Source organism: Ctenocephalides felis, unplaced genomic scaffold (genome assembly GCF_003426905.1).
Source record: "Ctenocephalides felis isolate EL2017-DRISC unplaced genomic scaffold, ASM342690v1 CF-g0.4_SCAFFOLD_01886, whole genome shotgun sequence".
NCBI classification, from domain to species: domain Eukaryota; kingdom Metazoa; phylum Arthropoda; class Insecta; order Siphonaptera; family Pulicidae; genus Ctenocephalides; species Ctenocephalides felis.
Genome location: NW_020538040.1, coordinates 13,129,151 through 13,148,556, shown reverse-complemented (window position 1 = coordinate 13,148,556; position 19,406 = coordinate 13,129,151). Strand labels below are relative to the sequence as shown.

Sequence of the window (19,406 nt, the reverse complement as noted above, 5' to 3'; positions counted from 1 at the left end):
CGCTATACATGTTAGAAATATCTATGTAAATATACAAAAAATCTAAACACCGCAATTCTTATAATAAGAATATCTTATTCGTATTATAAGAATTGCGGTGTTAAGATTTTTCGAAATACATAGATATATTCGAGATGACTCTTGCTTATTCTAAAAAAATTGCTTATTCTAAATGCCGTTAAAGCATTTTTTTTATTAGATCAAAATAACTAAAAGTTAAAAATTTAATTTATGGTTTCTATAAATAGTATTTCATTTATTAAGAATCAAATTTGAACTGAATTTGAAATTCGATCTTGTGGTTTCTGTAAGTAGCATTTAATATTAACAAAATAGATGCAAATTTATTTTGGACAATAACTAACGACTTTAGTATACAAGTTAGAAGCATGTAATTAAATATAAAAAATTCTTAACACAGAAATTCATATAATAAGAATAAAAATAAATATGATATTTCTCGTTACATTCTCTCGTTATATGTACAAATTTCTTGATTCTAAATGTCCCATAGAATTTATTTTATTAAAAATCAAAATCGAACTAAAGTTGAAAAATGAACTTATGGTTTCTATAAATAGTAAATCATATCAGAATAGATGGAATTCTAATTGAACAATAACAAAATCCTTAATAATTTTAAAAACAAATTTCTAAGTTGTTAATAATAAGAATAAAAATAAATAAGATGTTTGATATTTCTCGTTACATCCTTATGATTATATCATTAAATTTCCTGCTTCTAAATGCCCAATAATATTTTATTAACAAATAAAATTAGTTAGTAAAGTTAATTAAATTTAAGTTAGTAAAGTTAGTTTTGCAAATGATCTATTTAATAATTTTGTAATTATTGTTTAACATTTATTGCATCACTCAACTAAAGTTAAGTTAAAGTTAAAAATTAATAAGAAAATTACAAAAAAAATCATCTAAAATCAACGATTGATATAAAAACAAAGATGCAAAAACCGAATAATATCAGAAAATGGTAAAGTTAACATTTAATTTTGTAAATAGTCTGCTTAAGCATTTTGTAATACTTATTCGATAAAAAAACTGAATTATAATTAGATTCATATATCTATTTCAAATTCCCCCGAACACGAGACACAGCATCATAAATTATTCCGCTAAATCCAAAATCTAAATCGAGCTAAGGGTGCCCCCATAGTAATTCTAAATATAGAAAACCGTCAAATATCTTCTATATTTGTCTTATTATTAAGCTTCGGCGCGCGTGCTTCTACGGTTTCCTCTTTACGAATGTAACATTTTTCCAACGTTCAGGACGAATTCAAATGAATGGGATGCCTGAGTAATATAGTAATAGTCATGCTATGATACGTTATTCAATTTCTGTGAATAAATAAAGCCGCGTCATTAAAATAGTAGTACATCATACCGAATAACACGAAAATAACGTAGAGTAACTACTAACTAGTTATTAATGCGCGGGGGGATAAGATCAAACTCATTCATCAAGAATTACTATGAATCATGCATTTAGAATCTATTGAGAAGCGCCATGCTGTTACGTAGATTGTACCAAGTCATTAAAGAGCGATGGAAATTGGTCAATCAAGTACGTACTTGGCAGAAAAACGGGTACAGTTATGGGAAAAAGAAGGAAATGCAGCCAGAAAACTATAAAGATAACGATATTTTATTATGGTCAATTTAATCATTTTATACTTGTTTATCTATTATAATGGTTGGTTATTTTTAAATATTAATTTACATCATTAGAAGTATTGACAATAAATGAAATGTAATTCTGGTTGCAGGTGTAAATGTAAAATCGTTATCTTTAACAATTTTCTCAAACCGCAAAATTTAATTGTATGGTTACCACTTACATCCAAAAAATAAAGCTATCGTTATTTCCTAATTTTTCACATTAATAAAAAATGTGAGCACAACGGACAAATATGAAATTTGATAAATGGTTACTCTATTTTTGAATTGGATAAATAAGGGACATCTTAGTGATGAGCCAGATACAATAAGAAAATGACGATTCCAAGAAAATACATTAATTTTCAGACCGAAAAATGTAAAAATAAAAATTCAGAAATTTAAAATTAGAACTCTATAATATTTAATTTAACTATGTAATTTAGAAATAGAAACATCAAAACAAAAATTCATTTCATTATTCTTCAATAATTATTTTCCAAAGTACGGATGACAAAATACAAAATAGGATCAAAATAATATACAAAATAAATTTCAATTCATTGTCAATTTCAAAAGATGATTTATCGTGAATGAGATATTTTTGAAATTGAACGTGAATAACAAAAAAAAGTATCTCAGATTTTTCCTGTCTGAAAATATAGTATAAAAGTATGAATATGTGATTAAATTTCCTACTTCTAAATGCCTTATAGTATTTATTTTTCTGACAGTAAAAGTTTCTGCAAGGTACAAAAATTTAGTCAACTTATTTTTAAATTAGTTGTGATATTCGAAATCTGTATAAACATCGTTTATAAGGCTAGATTATATATATAACGATTAAAATATAATAATTATCATATTTTAATGAATGCTATAGCATTCATGTCATTCCGCATCACAATGAAAATGAATGCTAGCTAAAGCATTCACGTTCGCGAACGTGTTAAAAATAAAAATTGATTGAAAACTGAAGTTAAAAATTGATGAGAAAATTATAAAATCCGAAATTCGTATAAACATCGTTTATAAGGCTAGATTATAATATAATTATCGTATTTTAATGAATGCTATAGCATTCATGTCATTCCGCATCATAATGAAAATGAATGCTGGCTAAAGCATTCACGTTCGCGAACGTGTTAAAACTGAAAATTGATTGAAAACTGAATTGAAAACTGAAGTTAAAAATTGATGAGAAAATTATAAAACCCGAAATTCGTAAAAACATCATTTATAAGGCTGGTCAGACTAAATATAACGATTAAAATATAATTATCACATTTTAATGAATGCTATAACATTCACGTCATTCCGCATCACAATGAAAATGAATGCTAAAGCATCTACGTCCCGCGAACGTGTTAAAAAATCAAAATCGAACTGAAGTTGAAAATTGATGAAAAAATTATAAACAACATCATGTAAAATCAAAAATATATATAAAAAGATACAAAAATAATTCAATAATAGAAAATGTAGTAACTAAAAACAAACACATTGAACATTGAAAAATAAAAATATAAATAATAAAATAAAATTTAGTAATTAACAAGTGATGCTGATAAAAGTAAAAAAAAATAAGTTTGCTACCTAAGTGAAGTCGTGAAATTCAACATATTAAAAAACAGTTTAATTTTCAGCAAGGATACATTTTTATAATTTAAATTTTTTATTAAAAATCGAATTATTTCCAACCAATTTTATCATATTTATTCTTGACTTGAATTTCAAAACCTAAGATATTTTTAATTCAGGAGTAACATATATAGATAACTTAATCAACTTGAACGTTACTTTAAAAAAGTGCATATGAAGTAAACAGCCAATTTCTTTAATAGAAAGAGGCCTAACTAAAAACGAAGGAATTGGAAATGAAAAAATAAAAATGTAATAAAATTAAATTTAGCAATTAAGAAATAACACTGACACAAGTAAAACATAATAGTTTTCTTGAAAAAAAAAAATCTTTACAGAAATAAAGGAAAAAATCAAGACGCTTAAGTTCTAGCTAGATGTATAGTAAATACATAGCTAACTAACTAAAGAGGATAAAATTACAGCAAGGAAAAAAATCAATGTGATCATATTTATTCTTATTTCAAATTTCAAAACCCTACTTCAATTTTGAAATATAAAATTCAAGCAACTCCTGAATCCTAACATTGTCTCCCCTACCCCCCGCGATTGTCCTCACGCGTCCCAAATAAATCTCATCGTCATTTGCCTTCTAAAATCATTTGTTAGTTATTTCTAGATCCTTCTCATCAGACAACGCACTATTTGGATACAAGGGTGCCGAGTTGTGATGATCTCCTTGCATGGACAAATGTCGTTTGTGACGGTTATTTTCGGAAAAGATCTTCTTAAAATAAAAGTGACAAGCGAAATAAGGGGGCCCCCTATTCTTTTCTGGAAACATCTGTCGATACATTTATCATTCGATTCTTAACACCACATCGATTGGTTGCGATACCAAGAAAATAGATACGATGGCAAAGCGTAGGCACAGCGAGTACATTGGGGTCTCAATGCCCTCGTGTTGCGTTTGTTATTTGGGTATTGTGCAATTTGTGTTTCGCACAAAAGAAATTCCTATTGCGGAAGGTAGGTACTGAGAACAAACACAATGTATACCTGGAAGATATATATCCAAAGGCAATTTGCGAAATGTGGTCTCGGTATGGATATTGATATATTTGAAATTCATGTGAGTGTCTTGGTTATGGGTAAGAACACCCTTGATTCGTGAATATAACAAACTTATACGTAACGTATAGATAGAAGTCACAGAAGTCGCTATCAAAGGAATTCGTAGTAATGATAAGTTAATTTCTCAAAAATAATTTATCCAATTTGTGAATTCTCATGATATAGCAACTGTAAAATATGTAAAGTTAATCAACTTGATTTCTCAATAACAGAAATAGCAATTATTATGAGTCTGCAAATTCTAACATGTATACCGTTAGCTCTAGTATATTATAATTTTAAACAAATGTACACCAAAATAGCAAATAATTAGTTAAAACATATTCAAAATTGATACATCAGATTAATAAAATGCGTTAGACAAAATGCAATTGTTATAAATAAATTAAAAATTAATTACTGAATATAAATGTATGAATGAAAATTTGATTGATTTTAGAAACTATCATACTTAACACGTTAATCGCCATGTCAGTCATGTGTCTTATGCTAAGAAGTTGTACATATAGAAGATGACAACAAAATATTAAATATATTTTTGGGTCTAATTTTAATATTCAATTTTAACACTTTTATTTGGATATTATCTGGTGTCTTACATAATTTGCTAGAAGGGATAGAAGAATGCACAATAATTGAAAGGAACTTAAGGTTCAGAAGGCAAGAAGAAATAAAGAATAAAATTTTTAGTTATCTACATATTTATAAAAATAAGTCGGGTTTTCCTTCCTGACTATATAACTCCAGAACGCATGAACCGCAAGGTTTATAGCTAGGAAAATTAGTAGTGCATGGTATCGTGCCTTAATGCAAATTGCTGGAACTTCACGCACCGTAATTAAAAATTCGAGTAATGACATTAGTGAGAATTATCAGAATTATGTTTGGTTAAGTCAACAAGCAATTCTTGCCGCAAAGAATAATGATGTACACGCACTGAATTTCACCATTCAATCAAAAATTGCTGGCGATTTGGTGGCATACCAATGATTCCGACTGGTCTTCCGTTTGACTTCAAACCATTGCAATTTCCAGTTCGCCTTGCATTCGCAATAACAAGTCGCAAGGCCAATCGCTTAGTGTTTGCGGGATAAATTTCAAATAGATTATTTAGAAAATCATTATTTTTCACATGGGCAGTTATACGTTGCCTGTTCACGAGTTGGAAAACCATCCGCTTTGTTTGTGTTAACGTCAGACCAAAAAACAAAAAATATGGTTTACCAAAGAGCACTTCAATGAAACAGATAATTTGCGGATTCACTTTCATTTACTTAGAGAAGTTCAACTAAAAAACACTTCATTTTTGTATTCGAAATAAATTCATTACTGTTGTGTAATAAAATCAAATTTTACCTTTACAAATATAAAGCAAACAAAAAATTTCATCGGAACGTCGACGAAACGAAGTTCGTCGGGTTTGTTAGTCATTTATATAATATGTTATAGTTAAAATTGTAATCAATGTATATTTGAATCAATGAAAGTTAAAAAAAAAATAACAAAAAAAAAACAAGACTCTGACGAAGCTAAACTTGGCATAACCTGAAAATTTCTTGGCTTTCGAGAAAAAAAGTTTTAATAAAAAGCCATGTCAGTCATGTATGTGTGACAAAAAATAGTGCCAGAAACATTGACAAAAAAAATTCTTTGGTACATTTATAACTAAGTTTTATAATAAAGTTACCATCAAGGCGTTTTTAATCCGTTTAAAAAAGTCAGATTTTGCGAAATAGCTAACAATTGCATTGGTTTTACTTCTTTATCATGACCTACCTGAATCATTTTGCAACCGTATTATGATCTCTTCCAATTCCTCAACCGTATTGTCTGTGTAGGAGCAGCTCGAACCACCAGCTTGCGCCTTGGACGTGAGTCCACCTCCACGCAACACCTCCAGGAGCACTCGGCCCGACATCAACCTGATTCGATAACGGAAATATAAAGCAATTGCGAAATTAATAAATGGATATGTCAATAAACAAAGTTGTTAAAGGTAAATGAAGTAATAAGTTTGATTAGGCGTGCAGCACGCATGTGCAATTTATAAGAGCGATAACGGTCCAATACTCAGCGTCCTAGGCTTGAGAAAAGTGTTCCGTGTATCGCGATAAAATTGATAATCGGTATTTAAGTCCATGGTGCATGCATACTATAACGCTTAAAACATTTCCCAAAAATTAAAAAAATTAAGGGTTTCGAATTGACTATTTCTTGCAAATTAAACAAAAAATCACCATTATCCACCAAAAAAATTAAAAAAAATCAAGTTTTTATATAAAAACTATTAATTTTATTTATTATGACAATACCTACATAGCCCTAGAAAAAGATATGCAAAACTAAATTACAAAATCCCAATTGACCTTAAGAAATCAAACTTTCATCGCTGATAAAGCTTTTCACAGAATCAATTACGTTTTAGTACGAATCATTTCAAGCAATCATTAATCATCATCCAAATATTCATGAAGTTTTAAATTCGTGACGCTAATACACATATAATGATTTCAGGAAAATCTAGCGCAGATAAGTGAGATCACACATATTACTTTATTCGAAAGCTGCACATTTTTTTCTGCCACGTCACACGCGAACAGAACAACAATACAAGTGAGATACCATTAAAAAGTGAATTTGCATAAAGGTCATCAAGAAGTGAAGTCATCGCTTAGCAATCCACATATTAATTTCCTATGATTAATTCATTAATTCGAAGGAACATCTAATGTCGTGTACGGGAAAATCGGAAAACTGTTTACTCATCGGTTTCATGGAAAAATGATCGATATTTTCAGAAGTAACTAATACACACACAGTGCACAACAATCGGTAGTATATCCTTGAGATGTTCATGAAGTTTGTACGAATTTGATGAAATTTAACAGAATTAGAAAATTGTGTGAACCAGGTAAGCAAGGATAATTAGAACAGTGAGCTTTGTTCCAAGAAATGTGTATTACGAAAGTGAAGTTGAATCATCGTTGTAATACAATGCATTTTCCACCCCCGCAGGGGACGTAGAAATATGATTTTGGCGCAATTCTTCATAAAACATACATATATACCTATATATACATTAGGGTGGTCCTTAAAATGGTCATTTTCGAATTTCCTTGCTCCCAAGGGCTCAAATGGTTCCAAATAGATGAAAAACAATTCTCTAAAAGTTTTAACTCTTAATATTAACGTTTAGATAGAGCGCAATTCAATCAAAATTTTGTATGAAAATAGCATGGAAAAATTTTCAAAAATTTTAAAAATGTTTTTTACATGTAATTTAGCGAACAAATGAATGAATAAAACTCATTCATTTGTCGTTAAGTTATACCTAAAACATTTTTTTTTTTTAATTTTCAAAATTTTTTTCATGCTCTTTCCTTATGTTTGATTAAATTGCGCTCTATCTAAACGTTAATATTAAGAGCTAAAACCTTCAGAGAATTGTTTTTCATCAATTTGGAACTATTTGAGCCCCTGAGAGCAAGGAAATTCGAAAATGATCATTTTAAGGACTACCCTAATATACATATGTGTGTGTATGTGAGTAAGTTCTTCCAGGTCGATACATCAAATAAAAAGCAAAGATTTAGAAGTTAATCTTTAATTAATTAATTTTTTAATTTGTTAATTTTTTCCAAACGTTTTGACATAGGATTTCATATCATCATCAGTGGATATAAATATAGTCTTACATCAGTAGCTGTACACATAATATTGCACTATCATATATACACTAACTTGATTTTCAAGAGAATTATTATGTTTAAATATTGTAATTGAAAAGAGCAAAGTGATTTATATGAATTACAAGAAATTTTTGCACGAATTTAGTTGTTATTGAATTTGGCTCCAAGGATTGAATGTCTATATTCATATATTGATTTAGATCAGTTGCTTTATATTTATGAACTATTATGAATCAACATCCTGTATTTAAAATTTTCAGTACAAAATTATTCATTGACGGCCAAAAAATGTTTTTTGAAAATGACCTACAAAGTCCTGATACTGAAATGTCGTCACTTCCGGCGTTATCAAAAGTGACAACGACAAAAATATCTTAAATACTAACGTAAACAACAATTCAGAAAGCCTTCATCAACTAACTCATGCTGATATGATGCATGTCGTATGCAATATACCAAAGCCTTTTGTAAATGAAAATTGATACCAAGTAAAGGAAAAAGTAGAGTAGTAATAAGAATATGGTTTACTATACTCCCTCAGAAACACATTGAGAAACATCGCGTTAAATGACGTCACATCCGGCCGTGTCGTGTCATTGCCCACCGCGCACTCTCACTCCATCTATCTCTCTCTTTCGCTCGCATCACACTACTACAATACGACTCACACTAAAATGATTCGACTCTAGGAAACATATTTCATACATCACTAACAGCGATGCGACTTTACCCTCATGGAGGAAGGAAATTGAAATAAGTAATTTAAAATTTGGATACATATGGAAAACTGTGGTCCATATTAAATACCAGAATGATCCAAATTGTAGACATAATAAATTCCATGAAATATTGTTTTATATTTGGTTTATTTTACGTAAGATTAATATTGACGACACTATGTGTTATCATATTGATCGTTTATAAAATGTGATTGGTATTTTTGTATTTATAATTGAAAAGAAAGGTTTCAAGAATTATAAATTTTGGCAAATTCGACTAGGGAGAAACAAAAGCGATATCAGATCTGACACTTGAATTTATTTTGTTTTCTCCGTGCTGTCACTATATGAGCCTATCTGTCCAGTAGAAATGCGATGCGTGTTGACGGGCCGCTACAGCAAATGCGGTGCGTGTTTACAGGCCGCTACATACATATACAAATGAAATAAAGAATGCCACTCATAAAGCATTACGTTAGCGATATCAGTAACAAATTTTTAGTTACCAGCATACAATTATTTACCTTGACGATTAATTATTACGCACTAAATATAGATCAAATCAATAAATTCTCTTCAAGGGATGAACCCGACTTCACAAATTCGGTCAACCTTCCCCGGTGTCTCCTAATCATCCCATTAGCGTGAAGTTCACACGCATACAAGTCGATCCACACTCACCACACACTAACACAAATCGCTTAAACGTCAGAGCCACTATATATAAGAATGTACCAACACAAACTTCCCACAGTTCGAGTCGCGCCGCACACATCTAATCGGAACTGAAACACGCTCACACACATTGTTATTCAATGAGTAGAATAGTGCAAGTAGGTCTCGCTGCCGACTCTACTCGATGGAACTTCATTCATATATATTTGTAAAATATATGTTGGAATTTGTGTATTTGTATTCGATATTGAGAAATGATGCGCTATTTAAATACTGCTATGTTTATGTAACGGTTAATCATTTACTTGGTCGTTGTTAATTATTTTTTGTTCTTTAAGGAGCACAACTAGTGTAAAATTTTCAAAAAATCAATTTTTCCATATTTCGATAAGTTATACCTTTAAAAATAACATACCAGAATTTTAAATCGATATTTTAAATAGTTTTTGAGTCACAGCCATTTAAAGAGTATATATATAGTATATAGTATAACGATCATTTTATCTTTAAACGCGTTTTTCTCGAAACAGCATTTTCCGAATTTGCTGCAGCGATTACTCAAAAACAAATGATCCGATCACGATCAATTTTTTTTTTACATGTTCTATATATAGTTCTCCGTAAAATGAACTATCGATTTTTTGATCGGAACAAAAATCGAATTTTGGCAGTCCAAAAACGACTAAAATTTTGGGTAAAATTCGACTTTTTTTTTAAAAAAAAAAACGCCGTCATTTTGTCAATTTTTGATTTTTTTTTCTTTATCGTAGTTCATTTTACAGACAATTATCTAGTTTAACGAGATTTTTTTTTAAATCACTGCAGCAGTGAAGGACCTTTTTTGTCGCGCCGTTGGAGATCGACGATAACTTAAAAAATATTTTATTTTTTTCTTCAAAAATTTTACTTTGTATTCTTAAAACATGTATAAATATATTCCTAAAATTTTGAAATGATTGATAAAGCAGTTTTTTTTTTAATATAAATTCCCAAAAATCACCTTTTTTTAGGCGGTTACACTAGTTGTGCCCCTTAATATTAGTAATCACAACAGCTGAAAATGTTTAAATTCGATGCTGGTAGTTATTGTATTCGATTATAATCTGTCTAAATTTCATGCGTGAAAACATGCGATATATATTAATTATTATTTTGTAGAATTCTCAATTTGATGTCTAAAGTGTCGAAGTCTAATAATCGGGTAAAACAACATAAAAAAAAATTCTTTTATATTCCATACTGTTCGGCTATAATCCTAGCCTTCATTTGGTAATATAAGTTTTTTAACCACTGAATGAAGGCTAGGATTATAGCCGAAACGTATGGACTGCAAAATAAATTTTTAAAAGATTTTTTTTTTATTGGCGTGATACCCGATTAGTAGACGTTAATTATTACATAAAAATCACTATACACAAATGAGTCAGAAATATTTTTATATCAAAGGTAAGGTAATTTGTTACTACACAAATTTAATAATACCAATATACTTACATTTTTATACAAAAAAAATAGCAAGTGCAACTAAAATACAGTTAAAAATAATTTTTTGTTTACAGGATACTGCTATAAAAAATAAGTTTTGTCCAAATGGTCTCCGGATTTTAAATTTTGGCATATGTTATTGATTGGTGTTCCAAGGTACAAATATTACACCGTGAAATGATTCCACGTATAAATAAAACTCATTTCTACAACACACTTGCCAGAAAAAAATAATCATGATTTTACAATATTTTTACAAATTGTGTCAAAAAAGGTTTTTTTGAATGCAAAAATTTGTAACTAAGGGATCGTTCAAGTATTACGTAAGCAGATTTATTACAATTATTTAACCCCCCCCCCCTTCCCCTTTGTCAGCAAAATTAAGCAAAAGTTCTTACCCAAAATAAGCAAATCAATAACCCCCCCGCCCCCCTATAGTGCTTACGTAATAATAGGTTGTCAAATATCTCCCTTCCGCCTTTTTGTATTATAAACCAAGAGCAAAAAAGCGGAAGGGAGATATTTGACAACCTAATACTTGAACGGCCCCTAAACTACTAAAACTTTTCAAATAAGACATGCCAATAACGAGTACATTTCATAGAATTACCAAAACTAGTGAAAGAAAAATACTTAAAAAGGACTAATACTTTATTTGACCGTAGAAAATCCATAAAAACTTTCCATTGATCACGTTTAGAAAAGTTCTTATTGTTCCAAACAAAATTCCATTGGAGGAATGTCATTTAATTTCAACAACCGGTTTGCCATCTCTGGCATCGAAACGAAACCGAGAATTCAAATTCAAGAGCGATGCGTCGTGTCGTCGGTCCGGTCGTCAGTTTGAAAATCTTCAGTTCGGTAGTGGTGTGTGCAGGCAGCACAACAATTTATTATTATGTTGAATATTATTATTTTAGTTGTATTGGTATTGGAATGTCGTCCGACGGGATATAATATACATATGAAAGAAAAATAGAAAGAGCGCAAGCGACTCGTATGCGCTGCGGGTACGAATACACACACCAACTCCATTCGGCTCAGAAGAGTCGCAAGCGTTGTTGTTTGTGTCGGTCACATTCCTAACTGCACTTTGTGCGGTACTTACATATATGTATTTATAAATAGTTGTACATATCTCGGATATTTAAGACACTGTTTTGTGCGTAGAAAGTACCCCATGTAATGTAAAAGAACTTTTTTTCTCATAAAACCGGGCTAAAGTCATATTGATGACGTCATTTTGCATCGGTTTTCAATCATCATTGAGAAAGATTTAGTGCTCCACCGTACGTAAAATTTTTATCTAATCACAATTTCATTAACCAAATCCTATCAACACTACCAAAACCAAGCAACTGATAAAATTGATTTGACGCCAAATAAACAATTTTATGTAAAAACATCTTCCAAAATACCTTAGGGGGCGTCCATTAATCACGTGAGCGAGTTTTTAAGGATTTTTGGACCTCCCTCCCTTGGTGATACATAGTGATATTCAAAATTACCCCCCCCCCTCCCACACCAAGCATCATGTGTGTTTTTAGTTACGTGAAAAAACTGTAAAATTTTCGATTTTTTTTTGAAATTATTTGATTTTTTTTTTTTAAATCAGTTAAAAAATAAATACACGTGATACCTTACTATACCCCTCTCTCCCTCCCCCACGTGATATTCCGTGATTTTTGTCAAACCCCCCCTCCCCCTAAAAACCTCACGTGATTAATGGACGTCCCCTTACTAATACTTTCAGTGATTTTCGCTTTATTTTACAATTCGAGTACTAATAATCCATTTTCTGCCATCTTCACGTGAGCATAAAAAAATCACACATTTCATGAATTTTGATCCTCCAATGTAGTCAAATAGGTGCTCAAATACTCGAAAAAGTATTTAGTACGAACACATATCCAATTATATGAAAGTTTTTAGTGTCAGTGGGACGAGGTTTTTGACCTCCGTGTTATCGTACACACATACTCCAACAAACACATTTATAAAAATAATTTTATGTAAGTCCATCGCATGTAAGTGCTCTCAAATGATCGCCTATAGTGTACCAACTAGAAGTAGAAAAACAGAACAATTTTAACGATACGTCCGCGAGGAAAAAAAACTGATGTAGATAACTGAATTGAAGTACGAATACAAATTTCATTCATAAAATATGGGCGAGCAAGACGCACCGCGTGGAGTACCACTTGATATGAATGATCAGTAAATATGTGTATCTGAGCGTGTTCTGATATGGATATACCACACTATATATGAAATATTAGCGTATTTTTTTGTATTCCAAACTTTCAAAAATATCAAAATTCCGCTATATGTATCTAAGTTATTACACACCCGCCCACTTTATAATTCCACAACTGGTGAATTAGGTTAAAAATATAATAATGGAAAAGCCCATTCCAAAGAATAAAAATCAACAGCTTTTTAAGCGTTAGTCTAACTTTACTAACTTGGCTCGGGTTAAATTAATGAATGAAGTATAAATTTCTAAAGTAAGACTTCGGCACATAACTTGATAAAAATATATTATGATTTTTTTCTTATCGAGTATTTGAATTAAAATTGAGAAGGTTCGGAACCTATTGAAAATTTCGGATTATCGGGCGGTAATTATAAAAACAATTAGATTAATAATTAATCAGTAGGAAATACTAATAGCAAAGCTTATTTTACATTCATTAGAACATATATTTAAAATATTACAATATATATTATTAAATTTATATTTGAAGCTTAAGTTATAAAAATATGGTAAGTACACAGTTAAATGGTTAAATCTACTTAATCTAGAAGACTAATTTAAAAAAACGTTCGAATTCTTTGTAGACTACATTCTACGTATGCTACGTAATTCGTAGAACATACTTCGTTCACAAACCAAGACAACAATTACCGAACAATAGCGAGTCCTTCCGAATGATTCCGAAACACCCCGAAAACGTTCTAATAATCCTCGACCATTTTTATTTGTTTTAAGTAAAGGCACATTTTTGAAAAACTAGTAGGGCGCATGGCATCGTGCCTTAAGGCAAATTGCTGGAACTTCCCGTACCAAAAATTATTATTTTTTTAAAAACGATTAACATTTTTGAAAAAAATTTACTTAAAAAAATTAGATTTTTGAGAAACTATAAATTTGACAAAAAATTACTTATTTTTGACATATTTTAGAAATTCTGAACTTTTTTTCAAAGCAATCGTATTGCTTTAACTGCATAGAGACGAAATGTCAAAGCGCGTAAGCGCCGCGTCGCCGTCTAACGAATAAACATTGGTACAGAACCCATAGGAATGTAAACAAAATTTATTCTTATTGTTAAAATTTCTATAAAATATCTGATAATTTGATGTGCATATGTCTAATGATCATTTTTGACCGCCAAATGGCATTTTGAATTATAATAATCGGACGTTCCGTTCTTTTAAAAACTGAGTTACCATTTTTGGCACTTTTTGCCCCGTATCTTCGGAACGGCTAGACCTGCCTTCGCCAAAAACTAATCAGCACGTCTCCTTATCAATACGAATCGAATGTGTTTTTTGAATTATTCAAATCGGTTGATCGGTTCCCGAAATCGTCGACGAAAATTTGTATCCGAACACACACACATACATCCATTCTTTCTAAGATATGCCAAAATGTTCAGAAGGTTTTGAAACGTAGAGATATATAAAAATTTTCATTTTCGATTTTTTTTGCGATTACTATACCTTGCCCTACGGGAAGTTAAAAAATGAAATTTTCGAAAATTTCGAAAAAGAAACTTTTAACACTTACGTTAAGTGAGCAAATCAGTAGAGCTTTATACACCGTCCACATGTTCAAAATTCACATTGCAGATATCGTATCACGCAGTTCGTGCACAATAGTATTTACCTATTGCAATAATTCTGTGTGGGTGACCGCGACGACCGTCGACCGGCCAACGGCGCATCGGCGAGTAGTGGGCGCAATCACACGTGGTGTGCTCATGCATGCACGCGTGCTTTATACACTATCCCATAGTATTGTATGTATATCCATACATATCCGTATAACACATACACGTATAGGAGAGAGACTGTGTACAATTATGTTTTATGAATGAATTCGACATCATATAGGTACGCAACAACCGAGATGAAACGCTTTTTAGAGTGTGAAGAGAAGGCGTTCTAATAATAATGCTCGGACCAACTTATCAGGTTAATTAAGATGGTAATGGATCATTATTACAGTGCAATCTTGATGGATCAAATTGTTTAAAAAAAATGGAAAAAACGTAGCAAGTTCAACATAAGATGCCAAGGTGGTGACGCTTTTAGCATTAACAAAATATATCTCATGATACACAAGCATACGTTATTTATAAAAAAATATAAAGAAATAAGTTGACTATTCAATGATTTTAATTGTTTCCGAAATATTTTTTTTATTTAGCTAAACGGAAACTGTTTTATTGAAATTTTAATTTTATCTCAAAAAGAATTAAAAATCAATATTTCGGCTTAATTTTTTTCTTTTTAAGTAATACTAAACCTACCTAATTTCAATCTAATATCCAACACTTAAAAGAACTGCTACCACAATAGTCCAGTCATTTGGTGCAAAAAAGGCTGTTGCCGGTACAGTACTCCCGGAATTCTGAAAATTGGTAATCTTATAGATTTCGAGGTTCTCTTTACGAAAATCAACTTCGCCACCTCAAATTTGAACGGCAAGTTGCCGCCGTATTGGAAAAATGGCGTCAAACAACAGCTTTTTTAAAATATCTCCTTTCTGGCTGATTCTACGATAAAAGTATCTATATACAAATTAAACTAGATAAAATTTCCTACAATTCCTTAGAAAACCGTTTTTTTGTAAAATTGATAGTTTGAGAGTACGGCCGCCTCAAAGTCTTTGCTGCTCTCGCCGTAGTATCAAATCTCTCCATATATGACAGCACTTCGAACTTGACCACATTCTCTCTAATAAATAATATAAGTATAAATTAAGCGAATAAGATCTAGAAATAAAATAATTCAAATATTTTTCGTTTTTTTGTTGATTTTTTAACACTTCAATGGCAAAGTAGTTATAAATAAGTAGCTTGAAGTGTTAAAAAATCAGCAAAAAAAAAAACAGAAAAATATTTGAATTATTTTATTTCTAGATCTTATTTACTTAATTTAACATTGAAAATATTTATTTATTAGAAGGAATGTGATCAACTTCAAAGTGCTGTCATATATGGAGAGATTTGATACTACGGCGAGAGCAGCAAAGACTTTAAGGCGGCCGTATTCTCAAACTATCAGTTTTACAAAAAAACGGTTTTCTAAAGAATTGCAGGAAATTTTCTTTAGTTTAATTCGTACATAGATACTTTTATCGTAGAATGAGCCAGAAAGGAGTTAATTTAAAAAAGTTGTTTTTTGACGCAATTTTTTCAATATCGCGGCAACTTGCCGTTCAAATTTGAGGTGGCAAACTTCAATTTCGTAAAGAGCACCTCGAAATCTATAAGATTACCAATTTTCAGATTTCCCGGAGTACTGTACCGGCAAAACGACCAAATGACTTGACTACAATAACATTACCTACAAGTCAAATTTATTACGCTAAGTAGTAAAAAAAACTACTATTGGATAATTATCAACAAAGTATAGTACCGCAAAACGACATTATGAATGAAACTAGATATCTATGTCAACAACAAGAAGTAGAATATGGTCGGCGAATGTACGCGACGTTCGTTGAGTTGTTTCAAGGACCAAACTGCTGTAATTAAATATATGCATAGAGATACTTTCATATAAGTGATATAAATCACACAATACAGAAATGCGAAACATTATTCTATACATTCGAAAAAAATATTGTTATCTATAACCATAAGGGAGAATTTGACATCAAAGCTGCTTGATGTCGGCTTTTGGCTTTGGCGGCATCGAACCAGCAAACCCGAGACTAGTTGGTGCGGCACACATTCCAAAATCAAGCAACAAATCAAAAATGTTTATACAAATCCACCAATGTCGAACAAAAATGATGTTCAAAAAATACACAAGCCAACCATCATCTAATGAGTATTTTGTTCATGAGAGGAAGCATTAAAATACCACTTAAACCAACCAAAGCCTAATCTAATAATTAACGATGGTTTCTGTTTCGAATCATAATTAATTATCATTCTACAACCGTTCACAAAATTGTTCAGGCCAATTAATCAACAACTCCCTCAGCTTGCAACTAAATGAATGCACCCACTATCCAGACACACACATGGTCCCATTTTACATCGATCCCTGTTCATAATCTTGACTGGTACCCAATTCAATTCAAACATATATGTATAGTAGAAATATCTATATTTAGTAGAAATGTGTATAAGAACACATTTCGAAATATTCGTTGAGAATTTGAAAGCTTGCATGTGTGTGTGTGCCGTAGTACAGCAGTAGTTCAGTTAACTTTTGATGCGCTTGAAAAGAGGAAGCCAAACATCCGGTGTCTAAAAGTACACACACGGATATACGAACATGTGCGCCTGTAGAAGTGTGCGCCGTTCGACATGTGTCGACGACGCACGCAGCACCCCTCCTTTTTCGGAACGACTTTCAAAGGAAAGATGATAAAAATCATGGGTGAACGAAAAGCGCGCGGGAAAAAAATTTCAAATAAAAATATCAAGTTTAAAAATATAATTTGGAATTTTATGAATAATATATCATTACGCAATATTTAACATTTATAAAAAAACTGATTGTTAAAAACTTTTATACATTAAACCAAGGTTGCAGAAAATTAGGCAACTAATTTGATACACCCAAATATCAACAAGTATTTTTGAATGAATAACTTAAAATTTCATTATGTAATGAAAATGGGTTTTTTATGAAGCTTTAAACAAAAATATACTATTAAAATCTATATGAAAAAAGTTTACAAAATTTATATATTACAAATCTATGTAGTTAAGAAGCATACAATCAGAACTATTTCGTGGGTTGCTGTTAATATAATTATCGAATACAAATAAAATGCGCTTTAACAATTATTTTTTATAGCAACAAATGAAAAAATATGACGAACAAAATTATGTATCAAATAGCAATAAAAACAATTCGACTATTAAGTATCTATAATAAATCGCATTCCCGTTAATTTATATCATTTAATAAAAATTTTGTACCATGTTCCACATCCCTGTTAAGATTGTGTGGGTACGTAACATAGCTCTCTTTCTCTACTCTATTCTACGTGTGAGTGCAAATGGGATGACGACAAAGCATTCGCAAAGCGCCCGCGGCCATTTTGTCCTTCTAAGCCGAACATTCCCGAACGGAAATCATCAAAACAACATTGCTGCGCATTTTCAAAGTCGATCATTATAGAATTTGAATAATTAAAATTAGAAAATAACTGATTTAAATAACTTTGACACAAATGTTTATGATAGACAGAAAATTTTGAACACGCGTTATTTAGAATGTAAATAAAGTCTTGTGAACAATATGGAAACAATTTCGCGGGAGGAAAAAATGCAACGGTAATTTTGTACTGATTTTCGTCGCAAGATATATATTTTAAAAAGTATGTTATTTTTAGTTACACGAACTAAAAAAAATAAAACAAAAAATTTGTACTTAATAATAATGCAATAATTAGTAAAATGTAGAGTAAAACCTACTTGTAATTTCGATAAATCCATTGCTCGTCTTTTGCTTTCCACTACACTATAGCATGTAGCGGTATCAAAAATAGTCAATTTACACATGTCCTCCAAAAAAAATCAATTAAATCAATTCCACCATACACTTGATGAACTTGACACTTTTGCACAATATTTTTTGTAGGCACGTTTTATTATTAATTAATATACAATAAATAGTAATTACTACTTTATAGTAAAACCGTTACAAAGCGCGTCCAAGATGGCGGACCTTGCGTGCGAGACTGAGCGAGCTTTGGCTTCTACGACTTTGACTTCGTAAATATTCGGAAGCTTACGGTCATTCCCGCGCTAAACGACGAGAAAGCACGTGCGTTCCGTCTTGTTGTCTCTTCTTAGCGTGCAAGAGTGAAGAGTAGGGGGAAAAGTTAGTAGGGTGCGTGTGGATGAGTACACAGGAAACCATTAAAAATTTATTTTTTGTATCGGAATTTTTCGATTTCGGATACGTTATTTTGGTGCATGTCGTTATTTTTGGTATCTCGATGTATATTTAACAATATAGATAAAATATATCTTGTGATAATTGTTTTTGCATAGATATGCTCATCTGGCCTAAGTAAAAATATGAATCATTAAATTTATTAGGTTTAATAATATCTCATATTAAGCTCTATTTGATTACAAATGGTTCAGTAAAGATTTTCATACATACAACTTGAATGCTCAAGAAAGCAAGCATCAATAGTAAAATAACTATTTATATATTTTAAATAGGTGTATACGTGCCAAGT

The 19,406-nt window shown here is 30.9% G+C and overlaps 1 protein-coding gene across 2 annotated transcripts in view; it reads right to left on the bottom strand.

Annotated features, from left to right (window-relative positions):
• Nucleotides 1-19,406, bottom strand: part of LOC113378619 (serine/threonine-protein phosphatase 4 regulatory subunit 1-like) — a 126,192-nt gene that overhangs the window by 6,063 nt on the left and 100,723 nt on the right. For both annotated transcript variants that reach the window (XM_026619166.1, XM_026619167.1), the window contains one exon: nt 6,169-6,314. In XM_026619166.1, coding sequence (XP_026474951.1) covers nt 6,169-6,314 — 146 coding nt within the window. The remainder of the gene's footprint in view (nt 1-6,168; nt 6,315-19,406) is intronic.